The 19,837-nt window shown below is 33.8% G+C and overlaps 2 protein-coding genes, 1 long non-coding RNA gene and 1 other non-coding gene across 5 annotated transcripts; 3 read left to right on the forward strand and 1 right to left on the reverse strand.

Moving 5' to 3' along the window:
* The first annotated feature begins 3,509 nt into the window (after nucleotides 1-3,509).
* LOC129307032 (acid phosphatase 1-like) lies at nucleotides 3,510-5,678 on the forward strand. The gene is made up of 3 exons (XM_054947886.1): nucleotides 3,510-3,971; nucleotides 4,831-5,040; nucleotides 5,161-5,678. Exons 1-3 carry the CDS (start codon nucleotides 3,580-3,582, stop codon nucleotides 5,339-5,341), a joined length of 783 nt encoding a protein of 260 aa, XP_054803861.1. The 5' UTR covers nucleotides 3,510-3,579; the 3' UTR covers nucleotides 5,342-5,678.
* Nucleotides 5,679-6,208: 530 nt separating this feature from the next.
* On the reverse strand, nucleotides 6,209-6,299 carry TRNAY-GUA (transfer RNA tyrosine (anticodon GUA)). Its single transcript is given in 2 exon segments — nucleotides 6,209-6,244; nucleotides 6,263-6,299. It is a non-coding gene; the product is annotated as a tRNA-Tyr (tRNA).
* A 111-nt stretch (nucleotides 6,300-6,410) lies between these two features.
* LOC129305943 (protein PHOSPHATE STARVATION RESPONSE 1-like) lies at nucleotides 6,411-12,559 on the forward strand. The gene is made up of 8 exons (XM_054946180.1): nucleotides 6,411-6,882; nucleotides 7,618-8,427; nucleotides 8,531-8,741; nucleotides 8,852-8,928; nucleotides 9,011-9,050; nucleotides 9,760-9,817; nucleotides 11,048-11,117; nucleotides 11,467-12,559. The coding sequence occupies exons 2-8, from the start codon at nucleotides 7,789-7,791 to the stop codon at nucleotides 11,815-11,817; spliced, it is 1,446 nt and encodes a 481-aa protein (XP_054802155.1). The 5' UTR covers nucleotides 6,411-6,882; nucleotides 7,618-7,788; the 3' UTR covers nucleotides 11,818-12,559.
* A 1,623-nt stretch (nucleotides 12,560-14,182) lies between these two features.
* LOC129304648 (uncharacterized) lies at nucleotides 14,183-19,567 on the forward strand. 2 transcript variants are annotated; one of them, XR_008591746.1, is made up of 4 exons: nucleotides 14,183-14,337; nucleotides 15,167-15,466; nucleotides 16,795-16,837; nucleotides 19,384-19,567. It is a non-coding gene; the product is annotated as an uncharacterized LOC129304648 (long non-coding RNA). The 2 variants fall into 2 exon arrangements; XR_008591747.1 differs by lacking the exon at nucleotides 16,795-16,837.
* Nucleotides 19,568-19,837: the final 270 nt, after the last annotated feature.

Here is a 19,837-nt window from a genome sequence, read left to right on the forward strand (position 1 = left end):
CTGCTCCTCCGTCACACTTGGTGGTAATGCTCACAGAAGGTCGTCATTGTCGTCATTTGGTTGTTTTCCTTCTTCAAGCATTCTGAGAGACGTAATCTGTAAGTTGAAGAATCGATGGAAGCAAGCTTTGGGATGGCGAACCAGTACCACTCAACATTATAGCTATGATCTTCGAAGCTATTGTCTCAACTTTGATGACAATCCTTCGAATCACCATATCCTCCCTCCTCCTCCTCCTCCTCCTCCTCTATCAAGATGATCGATCTTCTTCTTTTAGATCCTCCCTTTACTGAGTTATTATTATTATGATGATGAATAAGTCTCTCTGCAGATTCTTCTTCTTCTACCTAGCATCATGATAATGTTTTGCAAATTCCGTAACTGTAAAAAGTGGCTTGATTGATGACCGCTGCCCTTGTGAAAACAATACAAAAATTCTCTATTTTGATACGGTTTGTATATCATTTTCACGGTTGGTTTCAGGGGATGGAATATGGAATTTGTGAGACGGAGAATAGCTATCCAATCTCACACCTTCGTTCTCTCTGTTTTTTTTTTTTTCGGCTTGGGTTCCTCCATTGTAATTTCTTGCGATTCTTCTGTTGGCTATCTGGGAATCCAAAGATTAAAGGAGGATGCATTAGATAATTTGTGGTGATGTGACTTGAACACCTTTTTCAAATGGCATATTGCTTTATAAATCGTGGGTTCCAATCATGTCCTAGACCAAGAACAACAACATATCTTCTCATCTCTTTTACAGTACTGATTCGTAAAATTTTTAATTTTTTATGGCTTTTTTGGGCTGTGCTGCTTCAGGGGAAGGAGTTGTTCATTTCTTTTTAAAATCATATTTATTTCGAGATTCAGACCCGTTACTGGTGCAAAACAAGACATTGCAAGAAGCAGCAGATTTGATTTTCTTCTTCAAAATAGTGACTGCGGTGAAAAATGATTGTCTAAAGCAATCGTATTAGTACCAATTAAAATTATTATTCGTCTTACATAACTTCCTCTTGTTATTTTTATCAAACCTCTGTTGTAAAGTTCAGGTGAACAAAAAGTGTGAAAAAGTTAAACTTGTATCGGCCCTTTTTTTTCTTTTTTCATTCGACAATTAAAAGGACAAGTTGTTCTCCACTTCGGCATATTGATAAATGTGCTTATATTATTGTTATTGTTATTATTATCATTATTTTCTTACAGATTCCTCTCCCTCTTCTTCTTCTAGCCGATAACTTTCTTGTCAGACATTTTTTTACAGGCATGATAAAGAGAAAAGAATCTCTTTGGAGAAAACCACTTAAATCATGGCAAAAAAAAAAAAAAAAAAGAACTTGAATCAGTGATGTTTTTGTTTTCGTTCCATCACGGGATCTGAGGAAGCATCAATAAACACTTTTTCATGTTAGATTATTAAAAAAAAATCGAAAATTTTGAAATGAATTGTGTGCTTGTTCTTACAAGGTGAATAGTTACTTCCCTTGCATTATTTTCGTTCTTTAAGAAAATCAAAGTGGGAAATTAATTAGTTCACAGGACTCTTTTTTAGGTAGGCTGGCGAAGGGACCAGACATAGACTAAGTTAAGGGATCCGATTTATGGTTTTAGAATTGAACGAATTTTTAGATATAGAAACAGTAATTTTAATATTTAATGCTTTCACACAATTAATGACAAAATAAAATTGAAGAATAGTATAACCTTCTTAATTTTAAAATTTAAAATAACATATATCAATAAAGGTTGATCTAGTGAGTAAAAGTTTGATTTATAACTCATAAACTGTGTTATCAAATCTAGTTGTCAATGGTGATTAATTTATAAATATTTTTATAAGTTTAGATAATTTTAAAAGTAATTCATTCAAAAATGTATTATAATTATAAATGGAGGGAGTAATGATGATGGGAGTCGCCTGAATTGAAGTGGGAATTGGCAATGATTTTAGGAGGCAATCTTTGCAAGAAAAGAAGAGATGCGTGTCATGTGGCACTGATTACGGGCTTAAATTACAATATGACGAAATTCCATTAACCTAAATGATGTTTACAGTACAATGATATCTTGTCGGATCAACTCCTTCTGCACAGCTGTAATTTATTCATGTTCATCCACAACTGTTTAAAGTCTTTAAATGCTTACTATTTACTAAATTACATAAATCTCCTTGCTTGTGGCCGGCAAGATTTCCCAATACACATACACATATTTTCGTTTGATATCGCATATAAACTTGAATTAGAAATGCATCAAGTGCACGTAACATGATGACACAAAATTTGTTCATCTTCGTTATTAGAAGTTTTAAAATGAGTTTTATAATTGAATATAGCTATAGCCTCCTTTGGGATTGCCTGCGCAGCTCGATAGTTGATGCCCATATCCACCACCACCGCCTCTAGGTGATTATCATTATATTACTCAAGTGCGTGCCCATTGTTTTTGCCTATATATTCCGAACATATTGAGAAAGAAAATTACACGATCGCTATCACATGTTGCATTAATTCTCTGGATTTTTTTTTTTTTTTTTTTCTCCAATGGACGAGCGTTTTCTTTATTTTCCCCACATATACCAAAGACAACTTCATGGTTGTTGCAGTATTCCCGAGAGTGCATACAAATTTCTTTGACATAAGAGTACAAAGAAGAGAGTAGAGGGTAGCAGTGGAAAATAAGTGCTTCTTCACGCGATCTAATTACACAGTGCTGGCTTGTAATAGTTGCACTTGATCCATTTACTATACACACACATAATTTGTTGGCATATTCTATAAAAAATTATTTTGAATTGTGCTTAAAAACACTATCTTTTATAGGCAAAAGCTTATTATGAACATTGAGCAATGATCACTGATTAATGATGCCTTAATACAATTAAAAAAAATTTAAAGAATAATAACATTTAAATTATACATTACAAATGATTCACTAAAAACCTTGATTACCAATACATTACAGCTGTTACTTAAAAATTTTAAGGGCTAAACATTTTTGGAAATGTTAAGATTCCTAAAATTAATGTTTATATTGATTTAATGGAGTCCATATTCTTCATTTACTTAGTCTAAAGTCATATACTTTCAGCAATCATTAAAAGCATTAAAAATCTCATTCATGAGGAACTGAAAGGTTATTCTGAAACATGTTTACAGAAAAACAAATCGCTGTGTTGATCTTCAACTCACAAAGCCTCAAGCGACAATTTTAATACTATTTTATTTGATGACATTCCCATAAATTGTAAAAACATTTTAACTTCTGACATGATCTGATTTTGATCATTTTGTACGTTATTTTACCATAGCCTTATAGTATAAAAAAATTAACTAATAATTAATATTATTAATCAAAATAAAAATTCCTTGTGAAATATATTAAAATATTTAAAATATCCAACATAATTTATGCATGCCAATTCACATTCATACAAACGAGGGTCCCCCTGAGCTGTCATAAAAAAGTGCTGTCCTTCAACTCATAATGATGAATCTTCAAAACCGCAAAACCATATAGACTTTGCTCATCTCATGAACTCAACCTCGTGATCGCAACTCGCAAGTGATAGATCAAATAATGGCCAATTTTCTGGCAGCTGTACTATGGTCCCTGATGGTGTACTGGAGCAGCACAGTGAGCGGAGAAAATTGGGACATTGTGAAGTGGGGAAGAAGAGGATCCTCAGGATCGTCCTCGACCCTCAAGAGGTACTGCGAGAGCTGGAGGATGAACGTTGAAGTGAACAACATAAAAGGCTTCAGCGTGGTACCTCAAGAGTGCGTGGCTCATGTGAACAAGTACATGACCTCTTCTCAGTACAAGTCCGACTGTGAAACAGCAGTGGAACAAGTGAGGCTGTACCTGAGTTCATGCTGCTCCATCAAAGGCGACGCCAGAGATGCCTGGATCTTTGATATTGACGACACTCTCTTGTCCACTGTCCCTTATTTTAAGATCCACGGTTTTGGGTTTGTTTTTCTTACTTCGTTATTTATATTATATCCTTCCCTTTTGTGTTTTGTTTTTATTACCTCCATCATGACTTGACAATAACAAAATTTGAATTCGGTGGCTATATTTTGTACATGCATTGAGTGTTTATGACATCTGAATCGTTGAAATTCAGATTAATCGTTTAGATAAAATTACTTATTATTAATTAAAGTGAGGTATGAATTCATAATCATTGATTTGGATTTAGATGCTATATATTTAATGTCTGTATAAATATCAATACTGAATCTAAATTCGTCTGAGCTTTTGCTTCTTTGCACAATCTGCAATGCTTTTTGTAATTTTATTCCCCCACTAAATCAACCTTTTTAAATTAAGCCCCACTAGACTTGTGCTGTCCATCATATATTTTGACTACTTATTCCAGAATCCCGTCTAGATACCGAAGGCCGACCAAATTAGGGTTTCCACATGCGTATATCTGAAAAGAATAACATAATAATATTGTAAGGTTTTAGAGTCAGAAAACATACGTCGATGACGAATATGGCTTCTCTTGAACCACACGCACGGACTGGGTTACGATTACAGACCTCGCTTGAAGTTCTCACAGAAATTAAATACACAATATTTTCTTAAAAAAAGGGAGAATAGCAGAGAAGAATTCTCTGGTTGCGGGCGCGCACAATCAGTAGCCAGTTTCATATTTCGTGATTGAAATATGGGTAGCTACATAATTTTTGAAACCATAATTAAAACTTCTCCCCCAAGTTCTGTGAGCCCCAACCCTGAATTATGGATCCATATTTCAATAAATATAGATATCAAAGTTGTGATCACAGGAAAGTGTTATGATGAAGGTTGTGGTTGCAGGGGGGAAAAGATGAACTGGAGCAGAATGGAAGCTTGGATGAAGGAAAGCAAGGCACCGGCAATAGAGGAGACAGTAGGGCTGTTCCATGAAATAAGGAACAGAGGCGTCCAAATATTTCTGGTTTCTTCAAGGAAGGAGACACTTCGACCGGCCACTGTGGACAACCTTATCAAGGTTGGTTTTCATGGATGGACACGTCTCATCCTAAGGTATGTACTTCAATTCATACCTTTGTGGGGCATTTGGTTAATTAATGAAATGCATGAGAAGTACGTACAGTGACAGAGAATAAATAAATAAAAGAAAATGAATGTGGTGGGTGGATGCAGGGGGCTTGAGGAGGAAATAATGGAAGTGGGGAAGTACAAGTCAAGGGTGAGGCAACGGTTGGTGGAAGAAGAAGGGTATCGCATTTGGGGCATCGTGGGAGATCAGTGGAGCAGTTTTCATGGCCGCCCTTCTGCTCACTCCACTTTCAAGCTCCCCAATTCCATTTACTATTTATCTTAATTGATATTATATTATATTACTCCCCCCCCCCCCCCACACTTTCTCCTTTTCTACTTCCGCCCCTTCCTTTCTCACTAGTTAATTATATTACGTACCACACACGCCTCTCTTCCGCTAAATCTCCTCAACCTTTCTGGCTCTCTTTTGAATATTAGGCTCCACATCATTGCTTTCTTTCATATGTCCTGTACCGTGTATTTCCTAGCCAATTTACGATCGATGCATATGCTGATAGCCTGATCTCATATTCTAACCTCAATTAAAATAACAAATTTGAGAAAGGGTCAGTATTGACAATTAATGTAGGAATCCAATGATGCGCCGGTCTAGTTTTTTATTTTTCATTTGCCCTGACAAATTTGTCCATTTTAGTAAACCGTACGTGTATCAAGTAAATAAAGCCATCTTGCATGACAAAATAAAAATTAGAAAATAAATTCACCTATCATACAGCGAGCAAACAGTCGCGAAATTCATGTGCATTTTACGGGGATTAAAAAATTAGTCATTTATCTGTATTATACTTGTGCCGATCTCTCGAAATTTCACGGGAGAATTTTCCTGAATTGAAAAAAGCTTCTCGCGAAAATTCACTCAACCTTCATTTACATTTTTTAAAGCAAGCTTGTAGAATCGAAGTTGACATGTGCATTATATTATGGATTGGAAGATATTTCGAATCTCACGAGAATTTCCTTGGATTAAAGAATTAAAGAAATTTATAGAAGTTCACTTGATCCTCTCAACTTGAATTGTATTTTTGGATTGTAGAATCCAGAATCGAGCCAGAATTTTGATATTTTCTCTTCTTCTAAGTTTAGGTTTATTAAAATTTAATCGTGAAAGGGGGTGCGAGGGGGTAAAAAATCCGACCTGCCGGATTCGAACCAGCGACCTAAGGATCGTCTGCAGGTGTGCCCACTACAGTCCTCCGCTCTACCAACTGAGCTAAGGTCGGATTTGCTATCATCCAACCTCTTTACTGATATATATTTTCATAAATTCTATTTCGGTCACTTCCTATAACTCCTTTTGGATTCTGGTATTAAAAAATTGATGGACGGAGTTAGCGTTCGTGAAAGCTACACATGGGAAGGAGGCATAAGAAGGATTTATTTAGCGTTTTGGGAAACGAAGGAACATTTCTTTAATCATATGGTGGGAGCCTAACATCACCTCTGCACTGTTGGATTCATTTTCCAGTCCACCAATCACAGATTTTTCTGCTCATATGCGGGATGGGGGTGCGCCAATCCGCCTCCACGTAACCGGACCGCCAGAATCATCCACGCGCCCAACTGGTGTGTGTGTCGTAGCAACTATTCCTCATTATCATAAGGCACTACCCATAGGCCCAGCAGGGTTAAGCGCGCTCTTCACCGTTGTCCCCTTCCATGCCTTGCCTTGCCGGTGACCGAATTTACAAACACTCGCCTGCGTCTTTAGGAATTGCCTCCATCGTTCTCCGCCCAAATTCCTGCTTTTGAGTAGATTCTCAGCCTTTCAGTTCCATTTTTCTTAGGGCACCGCGGGCTTTCGGGGTAAGAACATGATACACCGTTTTCTTAGTTTGCCGGATAGCACAGCTTTCCCTCCTGGGAATTTGAGGATGCCTCGTCTGTTGTTGAGAAACACCCCTGAGGATTTTTTGCTTCAATTTTGTGTTTTTAGTCTTAATTGCGTCCATATCACATTCGGTTACTTCTCTTCGGTGTTATATCTTGCTTACTTGTTTCTGATATCGTTTGTTGGCTGGAAGTTTGTTTTCAATTTTATTTATTTTTATGCATGCACGTCATTACCAGTTTTAGTTTGCATGCCTCATACATGGCTTTTGCTTTCCGACTATCACTGATGGCTATTAATGAACAGCAAATATATGATCATCAATTTAAGCATGACTTTTTATATGTTCGAATGATCCCTTGCTTTTCTGATAGAGGGAGGCGAGGCAATAAACCTTTTCTTTTTTCAATGGTCGAGGCTTTGAGTCTTTTGGTGAAATGAGGATTACAAAGTGTACACCAAATGGTTTCCTAAATCATTTGTATTTTCTCAGTACCCTTGTGTGTTGAATTAGTGGTAAATTATAACATTGAAATTGAAGCAAAGCTTAAACTTCTTTCCGGGCTTGATTATGAAATTTATGCTCTTTATATTTGACTCATTCTCATGATGAGGTTTTCTAATCTTCAAAGGCATTATTCTTGAAAGTCACTAGCTTTCTGTTGGATAACTTGTTTGGTAAAGACCACGAGTACTTTATCTGTTCACAGTTGTGTAGATTGAAGATCGATGACACGCTGGCTGGGGCTTCAAGAGCAAGCAATTTGTGTCGTATTGTTGCTGGTCAGCATTACCAATTGAAGGAAAAATGCAAATTCTAGGCATTATTGGTTGACTGAATCACTAATGTGTTGTTTTTCAACTAAAACTGGAGGGAAATAATGGCAGCACGCTCTACTTCCTCCATTGAAAGATCAGGCACTAAGCAGCTCAATAACATAGGCATTTCTGGAGCTTTGCCGTCATCCTTGTCAGTCCTTTCAACCCCGATAGGAGAGGCATTTGCCAAATTTTCCGATTCTCAGCCGGCTGTCATGGCAAAAGAGTTTATGACTGGGCCTATAGGTCAGCCGAGTCATTTAAATTCCAGCGGAGCAGTTGGGCACATTTTTTCATCTTCACCTGGATATTCAACTGATCTTCATCACTCATCTCTTTCGCCTCAGGAAAAACACTCAACAAGTGCTCATTTCATTTCACAGTCATCCAGTAACATCTCTTCATTGCCATTTTCTTATTCTTCAAATAGTGGACCGCTTCTTTCTTCTACGCCAAATAATTATTTCAAAGAAAACAGTGCTTCCTGGAATGTAGAAACCTTGCCCAACTTTCTTGATTTCCCTGTACATACTACCACCGAGAATAGTCAAGCAGAAAATAGTGCCTGCACTGTGATGGCATCCGAGGAGTACTGTAAGCAGAATGAATGGCAAGAGTGGGCTGACCAGCTTATGGATGACCCTTTGACTTCGAATTGGAATGAGCTTCTTACTGACAACATTCAAGACCTGGAGCCAAAGGTTAAGTTTCTGGTGACTCAATTCTATATTATTAGCATGCAAATTATTCTGATCAGTAATTTCTTGAAGCAAAATGTTATTGGATCTCATTTTGTTGCCTTAGGTGGCGTGCCATGTTTCAAAACCATCTTCACATATTCCAGGAAACCAGTCCATAGGTCAGCAGCAACTTCCTGCTTCATCTGGAGACAATTGTGTTGGTGCCCTCCCAACTTCCTCAGCAAGTTCTGCTCCTGCCAAGCCACGGATGCGTTGGACACCAGAGCTTCATGAGGCCTTTGTGGAGGCTGTCAACAAACTTGGTGGCAGTGAAAGTATGTTCATTTTTCTTTCTCACTTTCTGCACAGTCCTCAGCTCTTGTTTATGAAACCTTTGCCTCATTTTTTTTTTCCTTTTGCTCTTTAACTGTTTTTCATTTTACAGGAGCTACCCCTAAGGGCGTGCTGAAGCTCATGAATGTTGAAGGGCTGACAATATATCATGTTAAAAGTCACTTGCAGGTTTGTGCACTGACACTAAAAGTCTAGATTTGCTTGCTGCCATTTTTCTTTACCGAAACCGCTATTGCTCCATGAAATGCAGAAATACAGGACTGCTAGATATAGACCGGAACCATCTGAAGGTAAATAAGATATGAATTGTAGTATTTGTACCGATGCAGGTACTAGTACCCATTGACATTGATGTAGTTCTATGCCAATCTTGCACTATCCAACAATTTTTGTAAGCGATGAAAGTTTTGTGTAATCCATAATTGGATTTAAGAATCACGCCAAATAGATCAATTTTGTAAAACATGCTTTTTGAACATATCCATATAATCAACCCTACCTAATGGGACAAGGCCTATTGTTGTTGTTGTGTGCTTTTTGAATATAACTGAGATTGACATAAAAATGCTTTTCTAACATAATGTGGTAAGAATGTTGCCTTTCTTATGTTGCCTATGTCAGGTACATGTTAATATGTATTCATTATTCAACATATCAATATCTTCAATTTTATCTGTATTCACGCGTACCTGATAAGGAGATGTGTTCTATATGGGTACAACAATAAAATTCCTGTATCTGCTTCTTTGGATCCATTATATGATATGACGACAAATATAAATGCAAATCAACTAGCTTCTCCCCCAGCCCCATTATTATTTCTGTCTCCTAAAATAGGTTGTTGATCAAGAGCTTAGAAGCGCCCATTTGGGATGATTATAAAATCTTTTACTGACCAAATGCCATGCATATGATGTCTGAAGTAGTGTATTTTAAGTCTGTTCCTTTAAATAAGAGTCATGCTCCAATCTGTTGTCGGCTAATAAATGTTGTTGGCAGGATCCTCGGAGAAACGACTGACTTCCATTGAAGATATGCCTCCTCTAGACTTGAAAACGTAAGTAGACTACTTCAGGTGACTTTTGTTGTGTAGTGTTACTGTCAACGTGGCCTGCTTTCTAATGTGAAATTACAGATCAGAAGGTTTAACTCTTGGGAATGGTGATTGGCTAGTATTGAATGTGTATTACAGTGTAATATCTGTGTCGAAATATCTTGCCGTAAGGTAGTTAGCTGCCAATTACCAAATTAACCTATAGCTATATTGAAATTTTGATGGATGAACTACTGTTCCCTCTCTCCTGGGGAAGTCCAAATTATACTCCCCTCCTCAGATATTAAAAAAGTGTGCTACAATAACTCCCCTTCCAACAAAAGCTAAGTTATAATTATACCTGTTTTGAGCAAAATGCCCTTGTAAAGAACAAGTATTAAAAATGTATTTGGACAGCATAAGAAGTCACTTTTTCAAATTGAAAAAAGAATAAATTTATGATTTTCAGTACAAAATAAATGATAAATGTTTGAGAAATACATTTTGTAGCAAGCTACTTATTTAAAAGAGAAGCCACTATGATCATGAGGGTATTTTGGGCATCTTCTGGTTTTGAGGGAGGTTTGTTTATATTTACATAATAGAGGAGATAATTGTATAATTATTGATTTTACCATCTCTCAAGGGAGGGGAGTGTAACTTACCCAAATATGAAATGTGGATGCCATGTATCAGTAATGTTGGTTTCTAGTTTGATGTATTTGGAGGGAAAATCTGCATGTTCAATTATGTTAATTAGTAAATAGTAATTATACTCTGGAGACTGATAATAATACCTCACGGAATAGGCATGTAAGTTCTATGCAATCTTAGCATGTGGTCTGTTTCTTCTACGGTCTATGGCAGTAATTATAGATATATTTGACGATAGATTTCAGAAGAAAACAGGTAAACCTGGTAGTTAGGGGAAGGTTCAGGAATGAACTCTAGGCCTAAAGATTAAAAAGAAAAAGAAAAGAAAAGAAAGAAACAGACTGTGTGAGTTCAACTATCAACTACATTCTGCCACAAGACTGGATTAGTATAATCAAGAAGGGACTTTTCAAGGACATAAATTCTGCCACAAGACTGGATTAAGGCAATAATAAGAGGGCCGATGATTTAATTGTTCTAACGGTTCTAACGGCAATCTATGTCAAAACTAGCGGTCATATTTCATGGGCCGAGACACGCTCTGACATAATATATGGTAATTGTATTCATATGCTGACTTCATTGCTGCGCCGTTGACAGTGGTATTGAGATCACTGAAGCGCTGCGACTGCAGATGGAGGTTCAGAAGCGGTTGCATGAACAACTTGAGGTATGAACTATTCTTCTTGGAATCTTGTGGCATGGTCATACGGTGACTACGTTTATATGCTTAGGAAAATTAACTAAAGGTAGTTTTGGTTCTGTTGAGTATTGATGAGAAGTTTTGTTTCTGCTGTCACCAGAATTAATTTCTGTAATAATGTCCAGCATATAGTTATGTCCACGGAAAATAGGCTTAGGGTTTCTTCTTCCCCTTTATTTTTCCCCCGTTAAACATGCACCAATATGTAGCGATCGAGGTATCTAATTGCTTTATTGTCTCTTTCTCCTAAGGTGATCATGTATTTTGTTTCATAGTCTGATGAAGTTATTCCTCTTGCTGTCCTTTTCTGTGTCAGATTCAACGAAACCTACAACTTCGAATAGAAGAACAAGGAAGGTACCTTCAGATGATGTTTGAGAAGCAATGCAAATCTGGCGCTGACAAGAAGTCATCATCAGCAGCTCCCGCGGAGAATCCATCTGGAGAGTCTTCAGATGCTGTCAAAGATTGTCCTGCCGAAGGTGAAGTGGAGGACCATTGCAAGTCAGGCCGTGATCAGGCTAATGGCACTGCTGCAGTTGGGGAAAGCTCTCTGGAAGTGGGTATGAAGGATGATGGACCTGAAAAACAAGCTTCTGATAACCCTAAGCTACAAAGCAGTGAAGAGAGTGCTCCAGCCTCCAAGAGGCAGAGGACGGACGAGTAACTGAGTAAGCCGTATGATCTCCCAGATCAGCGTTGAACTGACAGGGCAATGCTGATTTACGAGAGATTTAAGTTAGTAAGACTTGGCTAAATGATGGGTAGAGCTCCATAACTTATAAATTCCTACCTCTCTCTTGTGTTGAACGACTAATTGCGAGTTGCATGTGTAATTCGTTGTCCCAAGAGGATGAGTCAAAATTTTGATCATGACATTCTTCACCACCTTTTATTTCTTAGTGGAGTCTAGTTATGGGAGGATGACGATGGGATTCTGAAGTGAGCTCTTACCCTGTGAAGAAACACATTAGTGGGGAATTAAGCATACTACTAATAAAATAAGTTTAAAATTACCATAATTATTGTGTTTGCCAGGTACACTTGTAGCCCTTACAGGAAGACACGTTTGCAGGTGGCTTTAAGGACGGTCAGTGTTCTCCACATTGTTTCAATTGCACAGGATTGGGTTTGTGTTTCACATTGGGGCTTTTTTATTGGTTGGTTCCTACTAATTAGTTTGACTCTCCATAAAGCCTGTCCTGTCCTGTAGGCGAAGCAGCCATGAAGGCCCTGGGAGGCCTTGCATTAGTCGCACAAAGGAAGAGATGCCAACGCAAATGAAAGTACTAATCACTAAATATATGATATTTGATAATTTAAATGCAACTGAACTGTTGTCTCATGCTTCATGTGGAATCTGGTGTGAATTATATTGTTCATTATTTATAAATCTATGTTTTTTTTTTTTGGTAGTGTTTGTAAGTGTAGGGACCCGATGAGGGGGGAAAACAGGCTAGTAAATGATATAATGGAAATTTTGCCAAGTTAAGCTATCGAAAATAAAATTTACTGAAAACTCGGAATGGGATGCGCATTCCTGAGCATCTTAACTTTTCCCAAAATTTGCCAAATGGGTACATCTATTCGAGATGAGATTAAACGTGATATTCTTGTTTTATTCATAAATTATTTTTAACATATTTTATTGAAATTAAAAAAAATTAAAATTTATTAACTATGTTTAAAAATTTATTAAATTATTAACTTTATCTTTGTTTTATATATATATATATATATATACACAACAATTTATTTTCTATTTTTAACATTTAATGAAAAGTAAAAAGAAACATTTGTAATGAAAATTTGGATGAAGTGATTTATAAATAAAATAAAAAGTTTCTTCTCTTTCTACTCTATGAATAAAATTAGAGGGAATAACAAATTAGAATTATGGACTTCAAATTTAAAATCAGGTTAATGATACTAATAATAAAATTTATGAAATAAATAATATATAAAAAAATCTTTCATGCAAGCAATCAAGGAATGCTCGCTCACTTGTAAGTTGTAACTAATATTTTTAGAATTGAATTAGATATTGAATCGAGAAGGTTAACGATTTATAGTTTACATGGTTCAATCGGTTGGACCAATGGTTAACTAAGTGATATAATAATTAAATTAAAAAATTATATATGTATTTAGTAATCTAAATATAAGAAATAAATAAAAAATTACTACTTAATTTAAAAATAAAATTAAATATTTTAAGTTTATTATAACTTAACAAGTCACAAATGATTAAAAAAATTAGTCATTTTGTTAAGAAAATTTGACAAAAATAAAAAATATTTGTTTTGAACAATCTATTTTTGAAAATTGAATATGGTTTCCAGCTTGATTCTGGTTTTCAGTTTGACTATCGATCCAAAATGGTCAAACCCAACTCAAACCCTAAAATAATTTTTTTACATGTTAATTGAGCCAAAATTTGAACCAGTCGACAGTCAAATCAATTTGACCGTCCGATCCGATTTGATTTTTAAGATCATTGCTTGTAATTATTGGTTGGTAGATTAGAAGCTTGCTTGCTCAGGCAATTTGTGCATTGATTTGATTTGAATAAAATTTTCAAAGGAAAAATTTATCTTTTTTTAAATCATTACAATAAATAACATAGTAAAAAGATCACATGGAGAAAAAATTGTTTGTGATATCTAATATGAAAACTTTAAATATACATTTAACAAATATAAACGTTATATTTTAAATTCATCAATTCAAAGAACTATCGATAAAAAGAATAAATGGATAAAAAAAATAGAGTTGAATGACAAAAATGCCATGAAACTTTTATGCCAGAAGTGCCTGGTATTCAAAATTTTTTAAAGCAACGTTACTTTAAATTTTTTAAAAATGATGCAACTTTATCCCGTTGTTAATCTAGATTAATGTTTGACCACGAAAATTTAATTTGACTGGAAATTTTACACGTGTCGCTCTCCTCTCTCTCTCTCTCTCTGTGAACTATTTCTCTTCTCCATCTTTTTCTTCTCTTTTTGCATTCGCATGGTAAGAGTCCATGACTATAAATCTCCCTTCAGATCTTGCTTCTTGTGTCCACCTTCGAAATCTTTTCTTGTAGTGCTAGAGATCTTTACTCCAATAACTCACTCACTATAGATCGCAATATCATGTCAGGTCGATTTCGGGTCTTCACGAGTCCTGTGTCGGGTCCAAGGTGAGAGATCAAGAGAGGGTTTCTTTGTTCTGGTTCATTGCTTCTTCTTGAGTCTTGCTTGCTACTATACTGCTAGTCTATTTTTTTGGGATGCATATACAATATAACTAGTTGGTTTGAAACTTACTCTCTGAGAAATTGAATTCTTGTTCTCTTTACCTGACATGATTAGCTTTAATTTGGCTACTGATTTTAGCCACTTAAGATTTCAATTTTGTTGATTGGGTTGCTCTCATTGATTTCTAATTGATTTCTAATTGATTTAATGAAGTTATTGTGCTGTTAATTGTGACTTTTATTCAATGATTCTCACCTCTCACGTTCTTGTTGGCTTGGGGTGCTTGTGGAAGAATGCGATACTGGATGAAGAAAGAGAAGGAAGAAGATGGATATAGTGAGACAGGGTTTAGTGAACGGGGATTTGTGTATTGCAATAAAATTCAAAAGAGATTCATATTTTTCTAAGAGAATGTTATGAAAGGGTATTGTAATAACCTAAGAATTTAAGTAAAATTAAATATGTAAGTTTGTATTTTAATAGTAATAATATTAATATTTGGAATCATTGACCGCAAGGGATGTCGGTGTAGTGGAGGATTGTACAAATGTTATTTTAGCATGTCCCGTGCTCGAATCTGATAGAGGTGGAAAGGGAATTTCATTTTTGCTTTTGCTTTTTCCTTTTTAAAATTACCAAACCTTTCAAATTTGGATTATTTCTTCCTTCCCTTCTTTGATTTTTCCAGAACGGTGAGAGGGGGAGAAGCTTTGATTTTTGCCATTTCTTCATCCTCTCACGGCACTTTGTTTTTTTCCTTCTCGTTTCTAGTGGTCGCCGGTAAGGGTGGAGACTCGTTGTTGCTCTGATATGTCCAAGTTCTCCTTCATGCTCCCTGTCTCTATTTATCTTCCTTGTCTGCTGTTCTGTCTGTGTCATTCATGTTCAAGTTGCTGCTGGGTGTGAGAAATCACAAGGTGTCGAAGCTAGTGGTGATGTCATGAGCTTGGTCTGGTGCTGTTGAAGTGATTTTCTTTCTCCTCTTGCGCTTGGTGCTCATCTTTCCCTCTCCCCTGTACAGCCATAAACTTTGACTCCTCCTCCCCTTTTCTCCATCATTCACGCTTCAAGGTGAGGAAGCCTCAAGTCTTATTTTCTCTTGCTCTGCATATATATGACTTGATGATTGAAGTTGTGAAATTTGTCTCCTTTATTGTTGCTGTCCATGACCATATATAGATGCATAAGAAGAGGAAACTTGATTTAAATTGAAACTTGTGATTGTAAAAGGAAAGTGATGATGATGTGAGTTGAGTTCGAATGGATTATTGATTACAATATTGATGTTGAAAAATGTTAGGAAAGTGAAATTGAAAAGAAAGAGATTAGTATTAGTTTAATATTAATGCCCATAAAGTGTTTGATAAAATGCATATTAGGAGAGTTTTGTTTGATTTTGTATTTTTGAAATTTCATTGGTCATTGTGAGAAGTATGTTAACACAAAAGTTATTGATTTATGAATTAACTTGTAGATTGCAAAGGAATTTAATTATGAATTTGTATGTAACTATTTAAATTCTTAAAAATTGTATGATTATTGGTAAATTGTTGGATATTTTAATTGAATAGTCAGAAATAATGCACCTAAGGTATTTAGTGCAAAGCCTAAGAGAATTTTGTCTTAAGAAGTAGGTTGGCATGGTTAAAGTAATGTCGGGGAGAGTAGTGTTGTGAATGATAATACTTGGATAAATTGTAAAGCATAAATTTTGGTTTTAAAATTTTAAATGATGATAGTTGATTTGGAATTGTATTAGAAGTAGAAAGAGGTTTTTATAAAGTTATAAAAAATTTAATAAATTTTATTTATTCATATCCTCATAGGGTGTGTGGAAGAAGAGAATTCTGATAGTAATTGAAGGAAAGAAAGTCTGACATGTAAGTAAATAGCATCACAATTATTTTATTAATAATAGTCTTTATTGAAAATTTTATTTTATCTCTAGGGAGGTCATTTCTAATTATTATGATAAGTTGGGTACATTGTTAACTCAATTATTTTATTATGTGAAATATGAAATTACGGCAAAGAATAAATATGATGTGGCAAGTGCATGTATTTTTTCATATGATTCTTATTTTTAAGATTTATAAAATTATTTTATTAGCTTCAAAAAATTTTGATTGTCCAATCAATGCAATAATGAACATCATTTATGAGATTTTATTTTGATAAGTATTGAATTGATGTTTACAATAATTCACATGAGTTTTCCATTGAAAATGAAAATTTTATTTCAATAATGATTGTCTTTTTTGCATAGTTAAAATGTGATTTTGAGAGAACTAAAAGCAGAACATTGTCACTAACAACAATTCCTTTAACCCATAGCGCTATGATTAATGACTAGTTAATTTAACTTTTGTGAGCTTTGATCTTACATTCATTATTTGTAGGTTTAATATCTGTGATTGATTTCATGGCTGCAAGCTGCATTTGGTTAGTATTATCCTTGTGGATTGTGTGTCCACGTTTATTTTGTAGCTCACGCTACATTTAGTTACTTACCCTAGTAGATTATATGTCTATGTTTGTCTTTATGGCATAAGTTACGTTTAATTATTTTATCTTCATGAATTGTGTGTCTACATTTGTCACTTGTTATGTTAAGTCCTTAAAATTCTAGATTTTTAATCAACATGTGTAATTAAAATTTTAATTGTTACAGTTAGTATAAGTGTACTACTTGTATTCACATATGAACAATTTATTCTCCTCAAACATAATTAGAATCAAGTAAATTTTGGTTCACTCGCATTTTTGGTTATGATTGAGATTTTTTAGATTTAGTAATTTTATTATATTGAATTATTCTTCTTTCAATTATTTTATGTAATTGTTAGTTTATTACTCTTACTCTTTTAAATTATTTTTTAGATGCTATTCATTAAAATTTATTTTGATCTCAAATTCATTAATTGATGTTGATCATACTGCTGACCTCTAAAGGACATATGACCATTTTGAGTGAAATTTTGCTTGACAATATTCCCTTTTGATGTAAATATTTGAACTCATATATTTTATTTTGACACACAACTAGAAAATAAGATTTTTATGTTGCTAATTAACATCAATTTTATAAAAAATCATAGTAAAAAAAGCGACAGCATAAATGTAATTATTTATAAAATTTTTAACATTGATTAGAAAAAAAAAACTGATATAAAAAAGCTATTCCACATCAGTTTTTTAAAAATCGACGTGAAAAAAATTTAAAAATAAAAAAGAATAAAAAACATAAACTTTTTACATTGATTTTTCAAAAACTCATTTTATGTTTCAGCATCTTTAAATCTTTAATTTTTTCAAAAAATAGCTCTCTCATACTCAAAAACTATCGAAAAGGTTTGACCTTTCACCATAGTTGCCACCGACTCATTCCATTCTCCATCCATCCACTGCCGTCCGTCGTTGCCATTCTCTGTTCATTGTTTTTTGTCATTTTGAGATTTTAAAGATTAGCGGGTTTCATTTTTGAAGTTCTTTTCTCCATTTGCTTTACTTTCTTCTTCTATTGTTGATGATCTTCTTCAAATATATTTTTTCTTTAAATTCTTCCATTTGCTTCCTCCTCCATTGTTTGATTGGGCAATTCTTCAAGCACCTTTCTCCTTAACTTTTTTAATTTGTAATTCAACTCTTCTCTTCTTTCTTCTTCCTTTATCACTTAAAACTTTCACCTTTCTCCTCCTTACCATTTCAACTCATAGGTGTGGGTGTTGCTCATCTTCTTCTTTCTCCTCTTTCATTTGAGAGTTTTTGCAAACTCTACTATAAGTCTTTATTTTTATTTATTTTTGTCAATTTTTACCGCATATTGTTATTAGGTTTATTCAATTAAATATTTTTATAGTTAGGTATTTTAATAAATGAATTAGTGCTTTCAAATCTTTATTTTAAGTCTCAAATTTATATTTAATGATAGAAGGGTATTTGTATAGATGAATTTAGGTATTAAGATTGTTTGGTTGGTTTAGTTAACATTGCTATTGATGTTGGATTAATTATGTATTTTTTCGAAGTCTGAAAAATAAGGAAAAATTTTGTTAAATTTTTTAAAAAGTTAAGTGAAACTTATATTAAATTAGTCATGCTATTAGATTAGTTATTGTGATTCTGTTGGCTAATTATTTATATCTGCTGTACAATCTATACAATTTATAGATTTTAAGTTCTAAATGTATAAAAAAATAAATAATTTTTTTAAAAATAAATTTTAATAATGATTATTTAAAAAACTATTGTAAAAAAACTTTTTACAATAATTATATGCAAATAACTATTGTAGAAAGTTACTTTTTACAACGATTATTTGCAAATAGCTGTCGTGGAAAGTTACTTTTAACAATGATTATTTGTATATACCTGTTGTAAAAAGTTTTTCACAATAGTTTTTAAATAATTGTTGTTAAAAGTATTTTTTAAATTGTTTGTATTTAAAGATAAATGACTGATGTGAAAAATCTTTTTCATGCTAGTTAAATAACTAACATAGAAAGGCAACTTTTCACTTTTTTTTTTTACTTCCTCTTAATAACTAACGTAAAAAATTTTAAAATAACTATTATTAAAAGTCCTTCCTACAGTAGTGAAAGTAGATTAGGTGCTCATATAGTCTACAGTTAAGATTTATATTTTGTCATATATACTATTTGCTAACTAGAAGGAGTTGAGCTCTTGACTGACTTGATATTTTGATTGAAATAGTGTATTGTAGACTTTTCAGAAGCTTCAATTTGTAGAAGTTTTGTCAAAATTTTTATAAAATATTAATTTTATTATTATTGTTGTTGTTGTTGTTGTTGTTGTTATTAAGTATGTCATGATTTTCAGTGCAATTCAATTATGTTTTAAAATGAAAAGATTTCTCAATTTATAGCTAAAGGATGTATGACATGATTTACATCTTGTGCCAATCACGTTATATTTTTAGAGCATGATAGTTATGCTTGGTGATATTTTTTGCTTCGTTGATCTCGTAGATGAAGATGAATGCATTGACGTTCTTGAAGAAAATTACTCAAAATTTGAGTTTTCAAGAGCTGATGGTGGAAAAGAATCAAGAAGAATGGATTTGAAGAATGTCTTGTATAAAGTTGGGTCATCAAAAGCAAAAAATTTAACAGTAAAACATCAGTTTATGTTAATAGTAAGATAAAATTGCACTTTTTCTACAAGTTTTAGTATGGCATTGTTTCAAAAATAAAAAGTTAAGACATTAGATGTCTCTCATAAAAAAGTTTTAGAATATTTTTACCCTTTAATTTAAGAATACATGGATATAATTATATTTCAATAAGAAGTTATGACCTAATTTAAATACATTTTAAACATAAAATAGAAAATTGAGAAAAATTCGCCAAAAACAAAGGAAAGGGAGAATATAATTTACTTTTGACTTTGACAGCTAAGGAATTAAGCATATGAACTTCACTG

This window comes from Prosopis cineraria, unplaced genomic scaffold, assembly GCF_029017545.1.
Source record: "Prosopis cineraria cultivar Desert tree isolate PC_DT_omini unplaced genomic scaffold, ASM2901754v1 PC3, whole genome shotgun sequence".
NCBI lineage: Eukaryota > Viridiplantae > Streptophyta > Magnoliopsida > Fabales > Fabaceae > Prosopis > Prosopis cineraria.